Raw genomic sequence first — 22,500 nt, 5'->3', positions numbered from 1 at the left:
GTGGGGACCAATGTGTTTTATTTTTGTTTGTGCGGCCAATGTGTATTTTTTTTTTGTGGGGGCCAATGTGTTTGTTTTATTCTGTGGGGGACGGTGTGTGTTTTATGTTTTTCTTGTAGAGGCTAATGTTTTTATGTTTTTCTTGTGAGGGCCATTGTGTTTTATTTTTTCCTGTGGAGGCAAATGTGTTTTGTTTTGTTTTTCTGTCAGGTGTCAATGTATTTATTTTATTTCCTGTGGGGGCCAAAGTGTTTTATTTTATTTTTCTGTGCATTGTTTTACATCTGCGCATGTGTCTGAGTTGCAGTACAGATTTAGAATCATGCACCAAGAATTGTATTAGAAATGTGTTGTGTGTTCCTAGGTGGTTGGCTATAGAGACGCTGAATTGAGGCCATACCTAGATGGATGATTTGCTTCTAGCATAGGGCTGGTGAAAGTTCCAATGGTGCGACTGATGGTGGCATCTAAAGACTTAAGGCCCTATGTATCAAGCTGTTTGATACATATAATTATACAGAAACATCAGTTTCTGTATAATTTTATGTATTGCTCCTATGTACTAAAAGCACAATGCAGGATATTTCACAGAGATATCCAGCAAAGTGCTAAGTAGCGCAGCAGATCGCAGTCCCCATCATTATCAATTGGGAATACGATCTGACCCCTATGTACAGTACTAAACTCCAAAAAACAAATATTTTCGGAGTTTAGCCATGGTAGTTTACACCAGGCATTGTAGTGTAATTAGCCTAAAGTCACAGATGCAACTGCAGAAAAAGACACAAGGACAGCTGCAATTGTGTCCATCTCAGAATTAGGCCCTATGAGAAGGGAGCCCGCCCCCTAGACAGAATCCACCCCTAATAGGGGTGCTTCCATAAATTTCCCGGGCTGGTTTTCCATCCCAATCCACTCCTGGTCAACATTACATGTCATAGGGTACTAGAGTAGACATGTATTGTTTTATTGGTTTACAGATTCATTATAAAGACATATTTTCTAAATGTATCAGCAAACCAAAATCGATAACATCTGGAAAGAAAATATAACTGACTGACTTACTTCCAGTTGGGATTAGATCTCTGTCAGGTATGAACAGTTTGTAACCATAGTGTTTTTCAAGCATATCAGGTAAAATTTCCAGTGCAAATCTCTCTTCTTCTCCAGTCTCCTGGTTCCATTGATCTGGGTCCACTTTTGTATATGATAAATATGCATCAAAATCTTTGTTATCTAAAATAAAAAATAATAAATTGTTAAAGAGCAAATAAAATTTGATTAACTTTGGAAAAGAATCAGCACAGGTTTGAACATTCTCACTATACAGTATTTTTAGCAATATACGATATAACCTATAACAATATATTACATTCTATATCTATATAGTTGTTGATGGACTGGTTCATTTCTAAATGTAGTATATAGGAAAGATTCCTGGACTGCACACCCTGCATATATATATAATGGGAGGTGCTACCTGATGAGACTAATTGCAGGCACAGAAACATACAGATCTCAGGTGCACAACTCCAAATTACTGATAATATATGAATGCAATAAAAGTTTGCAATCAATAGAGGTTTTTAGCATAATCATGGCCAAGATTATGGGCCTACCCACCATATCCAGGTAACCTCTTTAGGGTAGGTCCCTAACATACTAGGGTTCAAATCCAGAGCGCAGGACACCCCAAAATCAGCATAGCCTAGCCAACCCAGGGCATTGCCATAGTGATAAAAGTGAAGTAAAAAAAGTAAGAGCAGCTGTGGCTGCATAGAAAGGTGAAAATACAAATATAATGAAACAAACAAAGTATTAAAATTGTGCGGAAAAGAAAGAATGTGTTATAATGCAATGCCCTGGAGCAGACCAACCAAAGCAATCCAGGGGACTCACGTCCCAAAAATCAACCGAAAATTGCACTACAGTTTATAAACTTGTAGGACTTACCTAAAATTGTGCCTATTAATAGTGTGCATATACAATACCAGACTCCATGCTTTTAAACCAATAAGAGAGGGGTGCTAGTCCAGACTGAAGGCATCTCCTTTCCTTCAGATGTGCAATAAAGCACATTAAATGGAATATATAGGAAAGATTCCTGGACTGCACACCCTAAATATTTATAATGGGAAGTGCTACCTGATTAGATTAATTGCAGGCACAGAAAAAGACAAATCACGGGTGCACAACTCCAAATTACTGATAATAATTAAATGCAATAAAATTTTGCAATCAATAGAGGTTTTTAGCATAGTCATGGCCAAGATTATGGGCCTATCCACCATATCCAGGTAACCTCTTTAGGATAGGTCCCTAACATACAAGGGTTCAAATCCAGAGCGCAGGACACCCCTAAATCAGCGCAGCCTAGCCACCCCATTATATTTGTATTTTCACCTTTCTATGCAGCCATAACTGCTCTTACTTTTATTACTTCACTTTTCTCACTATGGCAATGCCCTGGGGTTGGCAAGGCTGCACTGATCTAGAGGTGTCCTGTGCTCTGGATTTGAACCCTAGTATGTTATGGACCTACCCTAAAGAGGTTACCTGGATATGGTGGGTAGGCCCATAACTTTGGCCATGATTATGCTAAAAACCTCTATTTATTGCAAAATTTTATTGCATTTATATATGATCAGTAATTTGGAGTTGTGCACCTGAGATCTGTCTGTTTCTGTGCATTTCTAAATATCACTGCTGTTGGACACACATGGGGAGGGGGGAGATGTATCAATCCTTCTAAAGAAGACAAATTGAGAGGTTTCCCATTGCAACAAATCAGTTTATAGAACCATATTTAAAGTACATTCTATACAATAATAGCTACAAACTCCACCTGTCCTCTTTAGATGATTTGATACATCGCCCCATAGTTCTAAATGATCCAACATGTTATAAATATTAGATATAATAATGCTGTTTTATGAAGTGGCTAACACAGTATCATACACTATCTCTATTAGGAGTCAATTACAGTGATTGCAATCTGGTGCATGCTTTAACATTATGGACTAGGACCCAAGCTATAATTACAAATGAATGGTTTTACACTCCTTAAATATATTTTACATCCTCTTTTCTCCCAAAAAATGTTCTTTTGCTTTTGGATACAGATCTGCAGCAGGACCTTGAAAAGGGGAGGAGACCTTCAGTACTGTACAGAGCAGCATATGTTTGATTTTAAGAAGCTCACAACCAATTAAACTCAAATGTACAAACATTGCAAATAATTATAATACTTTGAATATATGCTGCTCTAGAAAACTGCATAATATAGTCCAAAATATCTGTTTAACTCAATAAAGTGACATGGTTACATATTTTAATTTAATCTCTAAGCAGCAATGTTAACACATTAAAGCATTAATTTCCATATTTTTTTTATTCCAGTAAATAAATAGTAATTTAAGGAAATGTCTAATTAATTCAAAAGTACATTTAATATAATGATCAAATAAATATTACTTATTTGTTTGCTTATATAAGTAGATAGCTTATGTACATGAGGGACAAACATTTGAAGAACTCTGGGGGAATAATTATTATTTAAAATTTAGTGCCAGCAAGTTTAATGGAACTCATTTCCTAAAATAAGAGGTCACATATAGTTGCCATTTTTTAGGGAGGGGGCATTTATTTTTTGTAATGTGTAATGTACAGCTAAATCAATTGCAGGAGTAATGAAATGTTAACCTTTTTTAATACTCTCTAGGGAACATTAAGCACTGACTATGCAGAATATCAATTGCTCATAAAAGATGCCTTATTGAATATTCTACTGGGCGCCAAAACAAATTCTATATTCATTCAGTGCTGAAATCAGCTATTTACCAGTGCATCTTGTTTTTCTTTTTCTTTCCTATTTTCTTTACCAGCAATTGATAAAGAGGAAGCTGTGAAATAAACAGTGTCCCTTTGATTTTGAGTAAAAAGGAACATTCATATTTTGTACCATAGGTTTTATCAATAGAAATCCCAGCACTGCTTCTCTAATAGAGTGCAATATATTTATAGCGATAAGAAGAGTACATATTTTTTTTTTTTACTTACATAAATATTTAGCCACCCATAAAATATGTACAGTACAGTCTTGCATTTGAACTTACAAATAAAAGTTGTACTATTGTGTTTAGAGACCGACAGGAGCTTGCACCATTAGAATTGCACTTCTCTGGAAGTCATACAGATAACTTCACTGCATGCAACGGATGTACTTAGCAGGAGACTAAAATGATGATGGCTTCTTGTACATGCAGAGTAAACTAAAGTACTGTTACGAGTCACTACCAACCATCAAGCTAAAAGGCCAACAGTGTGAAGTAGAGAATCACTGTGGATTCTGAACAACACCTTCTGGAGTTTAGAATTTTAATAAGGTAAAAGATTAATGGAATGTGAATTCACTTAACTGTTTGTTAGTCCTTGGCATAATGGAAAAAACACTTGATACGACTTAGTAATGCTTGCCACAATTCATTACACATAAAAGTGATAATGACAGCTATCTGCACGCAGTTCCATATGTGACTGCACTGAGAGATTTGTATCAAATTGCGCATATAGGAAACATACTGTCATGGTCCGACCCTTAAAAAACACTTTGTTATCACTCCAGTGACTGTCTAGGCTGGCACTGAGGTGTGCTCATACGGTGCATCTCTGCCGGAGAGCACAGAGGTCCGCTCATGCTGAACATCACTTCATTCTAGTGCAGAGGTCTGTCTGTGCTGCTCCTGCACCATCCGCTCAGTGTCCTGTCACTGAGCATGGAGATGGCTCTCCACAGCCCCTTGCTCATAGTGTGTCTTCTCAACATGATGGCACATAAGCTGCATGCCAAAGTTCCTTCCTAAATGACAGTATGGGCTCACCCATGTTTGGCTATGTCACCTGATGCTCTTCCTCCACTCAGAGTGCTGCTCCCAGACCAGCTGGTCGCAGCATCTAATCCCTGGGAATCCTCCCCTATGAATTCCATTCCCTGGCTGGCCTCTGTTTCCAGTGCAACGTTGCTTCTTACTGAAGGTACAGCTCTGTGATGAGCTCCCATGTTCTCTGTAGCTGAACAGTCCCAGTCCATTATATCCAGTTGCTAAATCTGGTAAACAAGTCTTCTATACCTTCTAGTCTCAGCCGATACATCCAATCATCAGTCCCATCCAATACCTCCAATCATTGGTCTAATCCATTATCTCCAATCATCAATTCCATATGTCGTCTCCAACATCAGTCCCAACCAATCAAGTTCATCAATTCATCAACATCGGACTGATATCAATGAAGTTCTTCAATTCATCAACATCGATACCAAACCGATCAAGTTCATCAATTCTTCAACATCAGAATCAAATCTATTAGGCTCATCAATTCACCAACATCGGACTCAGATCAATTAAGTTCTTCAATTCATCAACGTTGGTCCCAACTGATCAAGTTCATCAACATCGGCCTCATATTAATTAAGTTTTTCAATTCATCAACATTGGTCCCAAACTGATCAAGTTATACAATTCATCAACATCGGATTCAAATCCATCAAGTTCTTCAATTTATCAACATCAGTATCAAACCATTCCAGCTTTCAATCCAGCATCAGTCGTCCCAATCTGATTCTGCCCATTCCTTCAGTATTATAAATCCAGTCCCATTACAACCTTCTTTTCAATAAAGACATTCTATTCCTCTTTTCACCTTCGGGCCCATCATCCACTGCCTTATGTCTACCTCCTCACATCAATACATAAGGAAGTCCTGGCTCAAGCCACCTAAGTTTATTCACGCCTCTCAAATTTCCACTTCAGCCTCCCATGCCTAATCCAACCCAAACCAACCCTCAGGCATGACACATACACATATTTGGGCATTTCTGGCATGAGTTGGATGGATCTCTGCCGCTTTCCTGCAGCTGCTAAATTTGTGTTTTTGGGTAGCAGCTGGATGGCAACAATGCAAATGCATACAAGACAACCGTTTTGTGGTAGTGCCATGGGACTGTTGCGGGCATGTATCCAAAGTTGTGTGTGTATAAAAAGAGGACATCTATTTCAGACTGGTCTCTTGGACCAGGTGTAGGATAGGTGTAAGTCATGACACTAGTAATGACAGCCACAGGGCCAAAACTAGGGGTGTGCAAGCAGTGCCACTGCACCGAGCACAGCATTCGGTGAGTGACACTGTTGCTGCCTTATGGTCCTTGCTTCTAGTTAGCAGGATGCCTGTAATGGACAGGATTAGTAATAAGCATATGCATAAGCATACTTATTCTAATGGACAAAGTTTAACACAAACATTCATTGCACAATAACACAGAAAGTCAGAAAGGAAGGTAAGAAAGGCAGTCTTCTGTGTGGCACTGTGTAGGACTATAGCAGGGACATCAAAGAATAAAAAGCTGCCAGAACCACTTAGTTTGAGTAAAATAAAATAAAAGTCTATAAAGGATGTGGGACTATGAATAGATCTAATCATTTAATCAAAGTATTCTCAGCCCCTCCCCCCAAAAAATTATGCTATCAGAAATAAAATAAAATAATTCTGCTTCATGTTTTTTGTAAATATCAGTCAATATGCTCTGATACCTAATAATTATATATGCACATTTTACATGTGTTAGTTGCAAACTACATGCAGTAACAGGGAATTATAAATATTAAACTGTGAAATGACATTTAATTTTTAAGGAAAACTAAAACTATTAAAAATGTCCCACCCTCTCTCTCTTTAAAGTCAGATTGCTATCATATTGAATAGGTGTTGTAGGGATGATGGAATGTGATTGGCTAGCTTTGATCCAGTTATATTGCACTATCTTCCAGTGACATCACAAGGGGGTGTGGACTCCCCCCTCAGTGACAAGATCCAGGTGCTGCACTGTAGCATTACATGCAGCACACAGTGAAGGAGCTGGCACTACAAATACACTGGTCCCTGAAGGTAGTCCGCACCTCTGGGAACCCCCAGAGTGTCTGAAACCGGGGTTCAGGCCGTGTGGCCACATCTCCTACTCACAAGGCCCTGCCCTCTAAGACGAGGCCATGGCCCATTTTTACTTACTCTACTGACCGCACTGGGTGTCATCCAGTGGAGGGATGCCACTGCTATCTTCCCAGAAGCTGGCCTCTCCTTCACCTGTCCCACAGACTGATTGGGCTTTATGCTACATTGATGGAGAAACCCATCCCATGTAGAGCATGTCTACCTTTTGATATCCCTTGACCATTCACTCATGGATAGTCTATAGACAGCTCAGATAACTAGTGATAAGGCACCTATGGTTTACAGCATAGCTCTGACAATACAACACTACAAATATATGATTTTTCTGAAAAAAGTTATATACAAAAAATAGCCATGAATTATAAGCTTAACTGAAGACAACTGAGAGTTGTAAATGTAGGGAAAACATTAGGGGCTAAATTAACTAAAGTGAGAGTTGTTAGAAGTAAGTTTTAGAAGAGATGTTGCCCATAGCAATCAATCAGATTCTACTTAACATTTAACTAGCACCTTCTAGAAGATAATCACTAGAATCTGATTGGTTGCTATGGGCAACATCTCTTCTAAAACTCAAAAACTCTCACTTTAGTAAATGTACCCCTTGTTTTCTACACTGCAGAATTCTGGTCTGCAATCCATTTGCATGATGCTGCAGATTCATCTGATAACATAGGGCCTGATTCAGACCCACTCGCGAGCGGCTGTCCGCTCGCAAGTGGGTCGATGTTCTGGACTGAGCATGCGCACGATGGAGGGAGCTCCGTCGTGCGCATGCGCCAGACGCGACGAGCGAAGGAAAGTCCTTTGCTCGTTGTGTCTGATCAAAGGGGCCGTGCTGTCGATGTTGATTGACAGCACGCCCCCTTTGGTAGGTGTGCCGGGGGCGTGCCTCCCTGACGGGGGCGTTCCCACGGGAACGCCTCCCGTCAGAAGCCGGCCCACTGACATCACTAGTGATGTCAGTGGGAGTGATTTTGGCTCTGATAGAGCCAAAATCACTCCGGAGCTTGCGGTTGAAAACCTCAACCACAGGCTCCGGCATGCAGATTCGATGGTCGTGATGGTCACGACCATCGCGGCCATCAAAATGCACGCTCGTATAGCCTGTGGTGGTGACCCACAGCTATACGAGCGTCCAGGAGGACGCTCCATTTTCATGGAGGGCGGCCCTCATTCAGAGCGTGCGCTCTGCTCAGAGCGTACGGCTCTGAATGAGGGCCATAGTACAATAGCACATACTTATGGCTTGACTCAGACCCGGTCGCTAAGAAGCATTCGCTCGTAGTTGGCCGATTTTTGCATTCTGCGCATGCGTATGCATTGCAGTGCACATGCACAAACCAGTGCGAGAGATCAGGAAGCATTCGCTCAGCGAGCATAGATAGCCCAGCTAAATGAGTGACAGGACAAGCCGTTTGTGGGTAGTAACAGGGGTAGGCCACTAGAAATGGGGGAGTGGAGGTGCAAACGCAGGCATGCCTGAGCATCTTTATGCCATTTCAGAGGCGTGCATAGTACACGTCACTTGGTTGAATTTTACACTGAAGTGTTCGCAGTGCTTGCGGTAGGGTATAGACAACCACAAACGCGCTGCATTCGCTTTAGATGGTACCCGATGTACCAATGGTTGCATACATTTCCTGGAGATGACGTGCGCAAGTGGGAATTTTAAGACAGGCTGGTGGGCATCTACGTACACAAAGCGATTACACGCCAAACCATAGTGGGCGTGCTTATGCCTTGCCGTGCGATCACCTGCCAAGCCGTCACTTAGCCAAATTTGCATACACTGGGAGCGAGCGTAAGCATCTAGCGAGTGAGTCTGAATGAGCTCCTTAGCTATATAAAAAATATAATAATACTTTTGCCATTTTGATGTACAGATATGTTAAGCTATTGGTTTAATGCCCTTTTTAAAGATAATAGAAAATAAAAAATGTGTTTCTTACCTCCATCAAGTTCTTCGGTACCAAAGTGATTCCGATAGAAAAGCATGAGTTCAATCTTGTAACACTTGTAGATGGTAACCAGAAACACAAGTAACAGAAGTATGGCTCCAAGACCCCCCGCAAGTTCAACAGTGTACATAAGTTCTGAAATAAAAAAAATAGCATAAATAATATTAAATATAATAATTTAATAAATAATACATAACAGTACTGTAACACACATTTGCAATGCATTGTTTTAACAAAAAAACAGGGTATGAAAGTAGCAATGGTTATATTTCAGAATGAGATTCTTGCTACAGTTATTCAAAGTAATTGTCAAAGATAGATGAAAATACATTATTAAAATAGACTCCTATGTTTAATCTGTGACAACATAACTTTATGGTCATAACTATAACTATCACAGAATATATCTAAAAAACAAAAAGGCAAGCTTGCAAGACAAATGCACTTTTGTGATATCATTGCCAATTTTTGTAACATTATACTGTACCAATTTATGTTAAAAACATATTACGTAGAACATCAAGCTAGCTGTAATTGTGGAGGTGCATTATTTGCTCCTTCTTGTGGGAGTTGGGTGGATTGAGATCTTCAATACTAAATACAGGATAAGTGCAGTAAGAGCTTTTACAAACAATTAAATTAACACTGCGTCATATCTTGCTTTTAGTAAATGAGTGTGGGTCTATTGTGATTGCAGAGGAATCTTACAGAGGGTTAAAGTATCCTGGGGCAATCTTGTGGTATATCTAGTACAGATTTGTCTTCATTCACTATTGCTGTATTTGCGCCAAACAGTCTTTAAGGCGCGCTCGGTTCTGTGCAAGACCTGAGCATTTGTTTTGCTCATTGTCTTACTGTGTGTCTTAGTCACACAAAGTAAACAACCAGATTTGACAAAACTGCTTAACGAGACGGCATTGATTAATTTGATATGGGATACTTGCACATCTGTGCATGACTGAGTCTGAATCTGTAAACAAAGTGCTATGACGCAGCGGCTGCAACTTTTTTTCACTCCAAGTTCCTTTGTGTTTTATCTGTAACTTTGTATATACAGGTTGAGTCTCCCATATCCAAATATTCCGAAATACGGAATATTCCGAAATACGGAATATTTTTAGCATGACTGAGATAGTGAAACTTTTGATTTTTGATGGATCAATGTACACAAACTTTATTAAGGCACACAATTATTAAAAATAAAGTATAAAATTACTTATAGGCTGTGTGTATAAAGTTTATATGAAACATAAATTAATTTCATGTATGTACACAAACTTTGTTTGAGCCACAAAATTATTAAAAATATTGTATAAAATTACCTTCAGGCTGTGTGTATAAGGTGTATATGATTCATAAATGCATTCTCTGTTTAGATTTGGGCCCTATTCTTAAGACATTTCAATATGGTATGCAATTATTCCAAAATACGGAATATTCCGATATCCAAACTATCCTTGGTCCCAAGCATTTTGGATATGGGAGACTCAACCTGTACTGTATTTAAAACTAATTCTTAGTCGCATCCCGGAACCACTTGTGCAGCTTGAGTGGTGATTTGTTGCATCTGTGGTGTGAATACGATACAAATGTAAAGAAAAAAATGCCATGTTACACTGATTGGGCATCTTGTGCTGCATGGTGTATTGAGGCTTGGTGTATGAGGACACATTTGTATCTTAGTTCAGGCTGCCTACCCTAAATAAATCTGTACCAGCTAATTTGCAACAATACATCTACAATAGACACTAAGCGGTAGCTGCTTAATGGAGACACTTTTACCTGGCCTCTCTGACCTACTACTCTGCAATAGCAGGCACCTTGCAATACAGCGGAACAGGAAAATGGGGCAGTCTAGCCGAACAGAAAAATGAACAATAGGCACCCTTCAGCCATCAATGGACGTGTATGTCATAGCTAGCTTTTGGTTATCCTGAACCATGTTCCAGGTTAACACTATCTAGTCTTTTAGAGAGAGACAATATTCTGGACTGTCCATCCCTTCCAGCACAACATAGCTGAGTCCCTGCGTGATAAGTCTCACAGAGACTCTGGGTCTCATTCAGACCCGGTTGCAAGCGCTGATGCGCTCACAACCAGGTCGATGGTCCCCACAGAGCAATCGCACGACGGAGCCGGCTCCGTCGTGGGCATGAGCGAGACCCGTCTAGCGACGGGTGCTCCATCGCTAGGGGTCTCGTAGCAGACGAGGCGAGCTGTCGATGTTGAGTGACAGCTCACCCCATTTGCTGGGGGGGCCGGGGGCGTGCCCGGCCAAACGGAGGTGTTCCAGTCAGAACGCTTGCCGTTTGGGGGCGTCCCCATTGACATCATTGATGATGTCAGTGGGGAACTTCCTGCTCAAACAGAGCAGGAAGCTCCCTGGGGCTTACGAGTGCCCAGACCCAACCTTAGGGACTGGTCGTAAGCCACGATGGTCGCGATGGTGATGACCCCCGGAAGTGACTGAGCGGGACATAAAGATACGGAGAAAAGAGAAGGCTTAAACACCCCGGAATGTGGATTGTTCAATTTATAGAAATTATATGTAAGGGAATTAGATTTATACATACATGGAGGGGGTCTTTATCATTATTGGTAATTAACTACAGGTTTGGAAAGGGGTATTTAAAGCACCCAATGTTTGAATGTCCCACACACCTTGAAAACGATCCGAACAGACGGATCGAAACGCGTTGGTTATGGGACTTTGGTGATATAGTATATTTTTGATTGCTGGACTTTGGGATGCATTAACCTGTTTTGGGAGAAAGATAGCGGATTCCGGACTCCACTATCAGCATTCCACAGGTCATGATTTTTTACATTTATGTTTTGTGTTTTGTCTTTGGAATAAAATTATTGTTCAGCTACAAACACCATCCTTTTCCTTTCATAATGAGGATATATGAATGGTTGATGAGAAATTGAAAGGACAGTGAAGGGGACCCCAAAAGAAACTATTACGGACATTGCCAGCGTATCCTGAATGTGAGTTAGGTACGCAGTACCGCCTTTGTGTTGGGTCCACCACATACTCTAATTAGAAGCACTGTCATTGTATAAAGTGGAAGGATAAAGATACTGAGATATACATAAACTCACAGCTTGTCATGTGAGTTCGGTACGAAAAATACGTATGATATTTGGGTTCTAAATTAAGAATAAGTCACCATACTTATTGCAATTTATGTGAAAATATTTTTGTTTTTCCATTAAGAAGTGTTTTTCTTTTGTATGCTTTTTCCACATATGCACCATATGGAGTCTCCTGTGGGGGCGATTAAGAGAATTTAAGACAACCTTAAAAGGATTAAGTATTGTTCTTGTTTTCATATCACCCTTTATTGTATATCCAGCGCCAACTAAGGGCACATTAAGGTTTTTTGTATTGTATTCTTTGGGTTTAGTGAGACCCTTATTTTTGTGCCTATAGGGGCTGCAGGTATTGCGCACCGTATACGTGACCTTTTTTTTCTCTGTTATCATGGGAATGCCTCCATCTGGGCAGCCACCCCACCGGCCCGCCCACCAAAGGGGGCGTGCTGTCACTCAACATCGACAGCACACCCCCTTTGGTGTGAGACCCGGAGCGACGGATTGCCCGTCGCTAGCTGGGTCTCGCGCATTCACATGACGGAGCCGGCTCCGCCGTGCGCATGCACTCTGGGCCACCATCGCTCAGCGCTTGCGACCGGGTCAGAATCAGGCCCAGATTTCAAACAGAATTCACATGCCAATATTTAAGTATTGTTAAAGTAGTTATAATATCTTTAAAACATCTATTATTTACTATTAAATACATTCAATGCATTCATTCATTATTGCCAAGCAGGGATATTCAGTAGATTTTACTTTCATGATGGAATCGGTATGTAATGCTGGCTGTCGGGATGCCTCCTGTCAAAATACAGACAGCAGCATCCTGATGGTTGGTATCCCGACATCGGTCGGTTAAGCATACTTACCCTCCCCCCTTCTCCCCCTAACCCTCCTTTCATGTAGCCTAACCCTAACCCTCCCCACCCTGCACACCAACCCTCCCCCCTTAGTGCCTAACCATACCCCCCCAGTGGTGCCTAACCCTAACCTCCCCCCCAAAAATCTTAAGATAACCCCAATATGCTACCTAAACTTAACCCTCCTCTCCCGCGTGGCTAACAGTTAGGGCCACCCCGGACTTACCTCGTTTTGGCTGACATCCTTCTGGATTCCAGAATCAGGTAGGCATCAGTATTTTGATGCCTATCTTAAGTCCCTTGTCGGGCTTTTCCCAATGGCATCGCGGCCGCCGGTCTCGTAACTACATCACTTTCATGATGCCCATCATCCTGCTTTAACTACATTTAAGACAGTAATAAGTGAGTGATGGACAGTAATAAGGTAAGTGATGCAGTTAGTTAGGAGGATGAGAGGGTGGTTATGATGATGGATACTGATTATTTATAATGCTGGTGAGGATTAATGAAGATGGCAGGTTAATGGGCATGACTGTTTATTATGTTGGGGATTTATGATACTTCAGGATGGAAATTAATAAGCATAGAATTAATGAGGGTAGATAGTAATAATGATGGGGGCTGATGATGATGAAGGTAATGAGAATGCAGTGTTGTATCTATATTAGGGTATGTGGTCAGGAGGTTGACAGTGATGATGTCACCAGTGACTATGTTAACCTCACTACGCCGGCCCCTAGCTCAAAGGAAGAAGCCTCCTGGAGCAGGACCCTCACCATTTATATAGGAGTGTTAGTAATCAGTTTTAAAAAAGCATTTTCTAGCATAAGATTGTCTTTTTTACATGTATAAAATTGTTGTATCCCAATCAATTCCTCTAAGAGCATGTAAAATATCCTCTCTGTACTTAATGATTTCTTCACCAACCAATTTAATTTTCCTCCTCCTTCTTTTCCCTCCAGAAATGAAAACCAGCTCACACATAGATTTAATTAAGATGTATTGTGCAGTTTCTACAGGAACTGCATTCTCACTTAAATGTTAATATGTATGACACTCTTGTTGATCTATTATTCATCTTAACTTTTTTTGCCAAGCTTTATTACTTGTGTATTACAAATCAGCACAATATTTCACTGCTGACACTCATTCTGTAAGCATCACTATAACAGTTTCTACTGCAGTGTATAACTAGAGATTTAAATGATGGATGAATCATTGTGTAAATGAGAATGGTGCCCCAGGATAGTTAATACAAGCTAATCCTTCTACCTGTATTTGTCAGCACAGTAATATAATCAGTTATGTCATTTGTAGAACAACATACAGTATGCATTGTACATATATATTTTTATTTAATATATGTAAAGTATTAGAAGCAAAAGTAAGGGAATACATCAATTATAGTACATCAATACTAATATAGGGCCTGATTCAGACCCACTCGCGAGCGGCTGTCCGCTCGCAAGTGGGTCGATGGTCTGCACTGAGCATGCGCACGACGGAGGGAGCTCCGTCGTGCGCATGCGCCAGACACGACGAGCGAAGGACTTTCCTTCGCTCGTTGTGTCCGATCAAAGGGGGCGTGCTGTCAATGTTGATTGACAGCACGCCCCCTTGGTGGGCGTGCCGGGGGCGTGCCTCCCTGACGGGGGCGTTCCCACGGGAACGCCTCCCATCAGAAGCCGGCCCACTGACATCACTAGTGATGTCAGTGGGAGTGATTTTGGCTCTGATAGAGCCAAAATCACTCCGGAGTTTGCGGTTGAAAACCTCAACCGCAGGCTCCGGCTCGCAATTTCGATGGTCGCGATGGTCACGACCATCGCGGCCATCAAAATGCACGCTCGTATAGCCTGTGGGTGGTGACCCACAGCTATACGAGCGTCCAGGAGGACGCTCCATGAAAATGGAGCCCGGCCCTCATTCAGAGCGTGCGCTCTGCTCAGAGCGTACGGCTCTGAATGAGGGCCATAGTCAGTTTAACTTGTAGTCCTTTGGTCCCATGCATATATCACCTCATTTGAACCATTTATTTTGATGACATAAAATAAACACATTGATATTTTATATTTAGTACATCATTATCAGTTTAATTTTATGTGGCAGGACATGAGTCCATTTAGTTTGTACATTTCTTTACCAAGCTGACCAACTTTACTGTGAATCACTTAATATGGCTGATCAAATCTGATTGATTTGAGATTAGAAAAACAACTATAGGTGCATATAAATCCTTAAAGCAAATAAATACAGTACAGTACATATAAACATACAAAATTAGTTTGCTTAGCCTAACACTTGAACATTCAAAACAGCCATATCCGTGTAGTTTTTGTCTTCTGTGTATGGACAAATTACTCACAAATATGAATTTTCACTGATTGGACCAAACTACTAGACTACAATATGCATGAACAGTTTAATAAATAATTACTTTGGAACAGGGTTTATTAAACAATTATGTACACGGCTGCTTCTCCTATAGGCACCTATTCATCATCTGGGGGCTGGATGGCTCCCCTCGATAATTAAGTATCCTACTCGCTGCAAGTTGCAATGGTGGACACTTAAGTACAGAAGAAATTCAGTATTGATCTGGTGTGGGGACAGCTGCTCTGAAAAGCAGCTGTTCCCATGATCCCTGGAACTGCTACCTAAGTAGCAGTGCTACCGAAGTAGCAGTGTCCTTTTCTAACTGGCCCACTGCGCATGCATGTCTTAAGTTTACCCATGCACATGGCAACCAGTCTCGAAGTGAGGAGGTGGCAAAGGTATCAGCTGAGATCCCTCTTTGCAACCCCTCATAGAAAGGAGCTGGGCTCCAGGAATCAACAGAGTTTGTTGTATACAAGGCGACCCCATTGAACCCCTAATAATGAATAGGCCCATTACAAAAAACATGCAGTAACTAGAGTTTCCGTATAGTGATGATGAATAGGCCCCATAGTCTTTATGATAGGTGTTACAGGCTAGGAGTTCCTGACATAAAAAGAACAAGGTTTAAAATTGTGCTAAACTCGTATGTTATGATTAAAGTGGACAACTAAATAACACAATTCTGTGATCTCGCTAGCTATGCCCTTCATACTTTCTCAGGTACTGCTGTTAGCATTCTACATATTATTAAAAGTTGTAGTAACTCAACTAACAAGTTATATTATTTCTACCAAAAACAGCAAATGTATTATGGTTACAACAATGTTAGTATTAGTATTATTTTTTATTTGAAAAAAAGATATTATAAAGCACTGTATTAAGAGGGGTCATGGAACATAACATTTACAAAAGACCTCACGCGTCGAAACGCGTTGGTAGGAGTCCACGGGCATTGTTTTATTTCCAGGTGATATGAGCAACCCACATATATCCCTCGGTGGTGTCCTCCGGTCGGTTTCATGCTACACAGGTCATATATATGTTTTTACATCTATATCTGCACCATCTAGCTATGACCTCCCATATGTACATATGTCATTTGTTTTTAATGCACCTTATATTATATTAAATGTTTTTATATATTTTCAACTGAATCCAGTTTTTTATCCTACACATATGTGGATTTTAATGTTTCTGAGATAAGAATATTTATATCTGTAAAAGATAATGGAATGTTCCCTAAAGAAACCTTTTGAGGAACAACTACGTATTTTCTATTGTGAGTATAGGTATGCATCATTATTCTGGACTATTGAGAGATCACATTGCATGCCCCTGATTGTTGCACATGTGGTGGAATTTGTCCATTTTAAAGAAATAGTTACATATGGTACCAGCTGCATTCCCATGTGAGTTGGGTACATGGATTATTTGATGCGTGGGAGATAATCTTAGTCTTACTTGCAATTATGTTGATCATTTTGAATTTGTGATCACTTGAATAAGTGTGCAGATTCATCCCAGAATTTATTACACTGTCTTTTTTTTGTCTTCTCTTGCCTCATTTACTTATGAGCTCATTACTATGGAAGTCTGAGGAATAACCTTCACACTACATCGATTACCAAGTCTTTTTTGAACAGAGTATTATTTGTTATTTTTCATATATTGCATATATCAGTATGTGACACTTAACTGAGCACTAAGGTCTGTAAAGTCATTTTTGGATGTATTATTATTTTTAGAGGAATTAGTGATCCTCTCCTGACAGGTGGCTGAATAAGGGATTATTGCGCCATGGGACTTTGTACCAATTTTGTGTTTGTACGCAACATAAAATGCTCCATAAGAAAAGATGTATTTTTTTTGCAGTTTGCAGAGCTGAGCATATATCAGACTATATCCATCTTTGTAACGGAATATGTACCAGTTGTATGGATAGAGAACAGTAGTATACACTATGTGCCAGGTTGAAGCCAGGGGAAAACACTAGTACAGTATTTGCCTTGTTTACTGCCAGACCATCGACTAAGGCAGTGATAGCCAACCTGATACACTTTGTGGGAAACATAGGGTGGACATCTAACTTTTATAAGGGCCGCACATGGAGATACTGTGATAAAGATGATGCGGGTTGGGTACGGGATGCCAGCGCTCGGGATCCCGACAGTCATAATCCCGATGCCGGCATTCTGACAGGGTTAGTATACCGATGCTTGTCGGTCAGTATCCTAACCATCCCATTCTCCCTACCCTTAACCCTAACCCTTCCTCCCTGGTGCCTAAACCTAACCTCTCCCCCACAGTGCCTAAATCTAACCACCCCTTCCCCACACCCTAAAGTTACCCCTCCGCCCTTAGTGTCTAAACCAAAACACTCCCCCTAGTGCCTAACCCTAACCTTCCCCCTAAACCTAGTACTTACCATCAGGATGCCAGTGGTCAGGATGCTGGCACTGGGATTCTGACAGGTGTCGGGATTCCGGCGCTGGCATTTTAAGCTAACTGTTGGGATTTTAACTGGATCCCAATGATGCTATGTCCTGCTAGTATGATGGGGACCAATGATACATGTGAAACTGGGCTTATTTGAAAGGTAACATATATCTCCTATACTATGGCACTCCTTTAATGGCTAGCCACTCCTTTCTGGTCAGAGGGCCACACACTTTCCAGCTGTGGGCCACACCCCTTTGTGGGTTTCTGTGATTACAGTTCCCTGGTGGGTCCTTTATGCACCAGTTTGACACTGTTGCGAGAGAGAAGCAATAGTATCACTGTTTTTCGCTGTGGATCCTAGTCTTTCTAATAAAGATGCATCTTCTAAAGATATGGAGCAGAAAATCCTAAGGTCCTGCTGTATCTTTATCTGGATTCAATTCAATATTCAGCAGCTATAGTAGCTTGTTTAGAGCAAGCATAGATGAAACAATATTACTAGTACTATCAGTGCACTGGTAACTGACCTGCTATAGGTATAACTCTATAAACAACAGATCAACAAAATGAATGGGGCTTTCCTATTTTCATGGCATCTCCGCTCTCAGATATCACATAAAATAAGTAGTAATCTCTGAATGTTTTAATGGGCATTGATGTGCAGAATGCAGATATTTATAAGCAAAACCAAGAAAATGTTTCCTGGCTTAAACTGCATTATAAAATGATTCAAGTGAAATATGTATGGTTTTAACATCTGATTAATCTAAAGCTTTTTTCCAAACAGGTAGAGGTAATAAATCAATAAATTCAGCCAGTGATGTGGTTCTATAAATAAACACCTTGCACAATTTATTTGTAAGAAGACTCAGGAAGAAGATTAAGTGGTCTTTTTATTAAAGGGAAGAGATCCCTAAATCTGGCAGAAGTTTGCATTTTTAAATGTATGATGAATAAACCAACATGATGACTGCACTTCCAGGTGCAGTGCTCATGTATAAACCGGCAATGCTGGATCACACGAGTAGTAGGGACCCTGACCAGGGGCGTAACTAGAGGATTGGAGGCTCCCTGGCAGACTCTCAAGGTGGACCTCCTATTTGATTTCTATAAACCCTTAGGTCTACATGTTTTATCATATCAGAATAATTTCTGAAATATGTAACAACTCTAAATACAATTTACAGTGAAACTCCAAATCATTGATCATCACATACAGCACAATATATGTAAGCCTCTCTCTCTGTGCTCACTCCGTTACACCCCATGTGTTACCAGCAGCGGTGGCACGCTCTGTTGCATTCTGTCCATTCACAACAGCAGTTGTGTCGTGGGCGTCAGGCACACTCCTAGATGAGTTTGGGGATTGCCGAATCTGGATAAATACTGCACCACTCCAAGCATCCTTAGGATGCTTGTAGAAGCTGTACAGCCTGCAGGGTGTGCAGAGGTGGGACCCTTCACCTTGTAGGCCACAAGACATTTTCCAGTCTAGCCAGCCTGTAGTTACGCCACTGACCCCAACACTATGCGGTAAGCCTATGCATTGTATACAATGTTGCTCCATCGGGCTGCCTGCTTAAATATTTTGCATACAAACATTTATAAAAGGAGGATTCAGTGGAGAGTTAGACCATAGAGGGCTTTGGTGACAAAAGTGGTGGTGGGGGATGGTGTGATACAAAAGTAACAAATTGGGGGGATATTTAACTCTGGGAGAGCACACTTTTACATTAGGACATTCTCTGAACAGTGATAACCTCAAAGGAATAATCAATGAAATTAAACTTTATTTGTCATTATACAACAACAACATAAACATGCATTCTGAATGAGATATGAACTTGTTATTCTCCCAGAATTGCGAAAACAGAATAATATTCAAAAAACACTAAAAATAATAAGAACTTATGTAAAATTTATCCTAAAAATTACAGTAGGAAAGAAACTACTTTTAAAACTAGCGGCAGTGAAATTCAAAACACATAACACTTTTTTTGATAATAACATGATAAACAGACTATGAATAGGATGACTATAGTCTTTAATAATGCTATTAGCATATGTCCAGAATGGAAAATAACTGCGAACCAATTACATATTATGCAGATTTGACTACTCCTTGCAATGTTTTGTGATCCACAACAGTACTATTTCTGTACCATGTGTGATACCGGAAAGTGCTAAAAATGAAATGCAATAAATACAATAAATATGCCTAAAATGGTAGCAAAAAATATATAACATAAAATATATAATAAATGTATAATAAAAATGGATCTGCAGGGTGTAATCAGTTAATATACACACATAAAATGCACACTAAAAAGATGTTTCTAGCCCCTTTGTATGAATGTGGTGCCATGGTTTGTTTCTCCTCCACAGATCACCTTGAAAAATGTATTTAAACGAAACATGTTGGAGAAGGAAGGCACCCAGCAACAGTGATTTTACTCTCTCATTGAGACTCCCCTGAGTCCGCTAACAGTGCTCAGGACGGAGCAGAGTGATCGTGCAACCGCTTGCCAAAAGTCGGATGGAGTGAACACCGCTGATGCTAGGAGCCATTATCTCGGTCAGGAACAACAACAGCACATCGGCTAGCTGCACTGACTGTGAATAGAAGATCACTCAGTAGGGTAAGACAGGGAAAGTTTTTCAGTACTTACTGTGCCGGAACCCAAGAGGTTAATCACCACATTCATACAATACAGCAGGGGCATATTGTAATGGGTGCAGGGTGTGTTGTGCACACGGGCCCCTGGGTCCAGGGGGGCCCACATCGCACACCCTGCACCCATAGTATACTTATCTCTTTGGAGTCCAAAGACAGCACCGGTGTCTGCACTGGAAAAATGTCTGGAAAAAGGCCACAACAGCCATTTTCCCGTCGTTTGTGCATGCGCAGTGCAGGGAAAATAGTCGCCGCTGCCATTTTCCCGGTGACTTGAGCATGCGCTATAGACTCTGGGCACACTGCTTTGGTTACAAATTAGAAGCGCTTGACCATATTCTATTTTTCTGCACCATACCATACACATTTCATACACTTTGCTCTTTCTGTATTCAGGGTCATAACTAGGGGTGTGCAAGCAGTGTCTTGACCAGGGTGCAGAGCTCTGGGGTTGGCATTGTCACTAACCCAACTGTACCTGCAGAGTCTGTCTATCTGGAACAGTACCCTGCAGCCAGTAGCACTGTTACATAGCTCATGCACCCTGAAGCCTGTAGAGCCACCCTTAGGGTGCTTTGGGCTGTGCTCTACTTCCTGCTGTTGGGGGCTGACATAGGGCAGCACAGAGACCTGCTCTGTGTTGTCTATGTTCCAATACATGCTTGGTCAGTGGTTCCCAAACTTTCTCAAATCACGGCGCCCTAGAGTATCAGCATTTTTTTCATGGCACCCCTGGGCTGAAAGTTTCTCATTAAGAAATGTAGCAAAAATTAAACTTGTGCTTATATGTCACTCTTAGGTTCAGTTATGTGGTGGCTGACAGGGCTATGCTTCTTTTTGTCCGCATATTGTTTGATTGGCAGCCATTAGCACTGGTTTTGCCTATCATGCTGACTAAAAATAATTTTATTTGGTACTGGACCACCAACCCGAGGCACCCCAGGGTGCCACCGCACACAGTTTGGGAACCACTGGCTTAGGTAATCCTTCAAAGTTATATTCAATTTGAGTACTTTATACAAAGTTTGTTACATTCAACACCAATTTTCATGAATGGGAAACTTGCATGGGAGGGACATAAACAACATTACTATTAGTTTGAAAAATGCCTGTCTATGTAGGATAGATTACTATTGGACAACATAATGTTGAACTGGGGCCACACCGCACGAAAGGAAGTATAGTTCTGTACTTTATCTTATCTTGAAGAGCTGTAATATTTTACCCAGATACACAGTATTGGAGCAAGAGAAAGCCAAACGAAATGTGATCTGAGGCTCTACTAGGTATGTTAACACACTGCAGTATGGTAACATAACAATATTAAACTATTAAGCAACTACTGTTCACAATTCTGTTTCTGTCCCGAGGGTTTAAAAGAGCTGACATGATTATTTTTCTTCAAGCATGCAAAATGCTAAATTGACGTTTTTAATTGGATCCAGAAAAAAAAATTCCATTTTGCAGGTAACAAGCATTTTATTGTAATAACATAGTTAAAGAAACTGTGAATGCTTGTTTTCTATAGTACATCATGTTTATAATTTGCTATAGAGCCACATCTGTTTGATAACAACAGAAGACTCAGACATGAAATTAATTTGCTAATATTCCTCATAGTGAGATCTATGTTGCACTTTCTGTTATGATATGGAAATAAAATGTTAATATTCAAGAATTTTGGTTAAGGACCAACTGTAAAATTATAAAAAGAAAATGCTTTGCATAGTTTTTTTCTTGGTAGTTAGCTATTTATTATACTGTCTAGCTTTATAATTAATGGGCAGCACAATGGAATATGCAGCACTGAGAAATAAGGCTCTTTTAATAGAAGGATATTTGTTTAGTTAAAACCTCAGCACAGACAAAGCAGTGACTTCAATTTAATTATGCATTAAGAAAATGTTCTTTATCATAAACATATTTCAACCCAGCTATAGCTTGGATTAACATTTAATTTAAACGAACTTCAAAATTTCACTAAAGAATGAGTTTAAGTTTGGCAAGTTTTTTAGGATATAGATCTCATTTTGGAAATGTATTAAGTCAATAAAGTTAATTAAACTTTACAGTGGTCCTTTGAAGA

General features: G+C 40.4%; 1 protein-coding gene across 1 annotated transcript in view; it reads right to left on the bottom strand.

Annotated features, from left to right (window-relative positions):
- Positions 1–22,500, bottom strand: part of IL1RAPL1 (interleukin 1 receptor accessory protein like 1) — a 1,550,795-nt gene that overhangs the window by 5,737 nt on the left and 1,522,558 nt on the right. Inside the window, exons 9-10 of the mRNA XM_088451516.1 lie at positions 8,955–9,098; positions 1,066–1,236 (exon numbers count right to left, since the gene is read on the bottom strand). Of these exons, the coding sequence (XP_088307642.1) occupies positions 1,066–1,236; positions 8,955–9,098 (315 nt within the window). The remainder of the gene's footprint in view (positions 1–1,065; positions 1,237–8,954; positions 9,099–22,500) is intronic.

This window comes from Taudactylus pleione, unplaced genomic scaffold, assembly GCF_031769625.1.
Source record: "Taudactylus pleione unplaced genomic scaffold, aTauple2 ptg000026l, whole genome shotgun sequence".
In the NCBI taxonomy this organism is placed as follows: domain Eukaryota; kingdom Metazoa; phylum Chordata; class Amphibia; order Anura; family Myobatrachidae; genus Taudactylus; species Taudactylus pleione.
The sequence above is the reverse complement of the archived record's forward strand: the minus strand, read 5'-3'. Positions and strand labels throughout refer to the sequence as shown.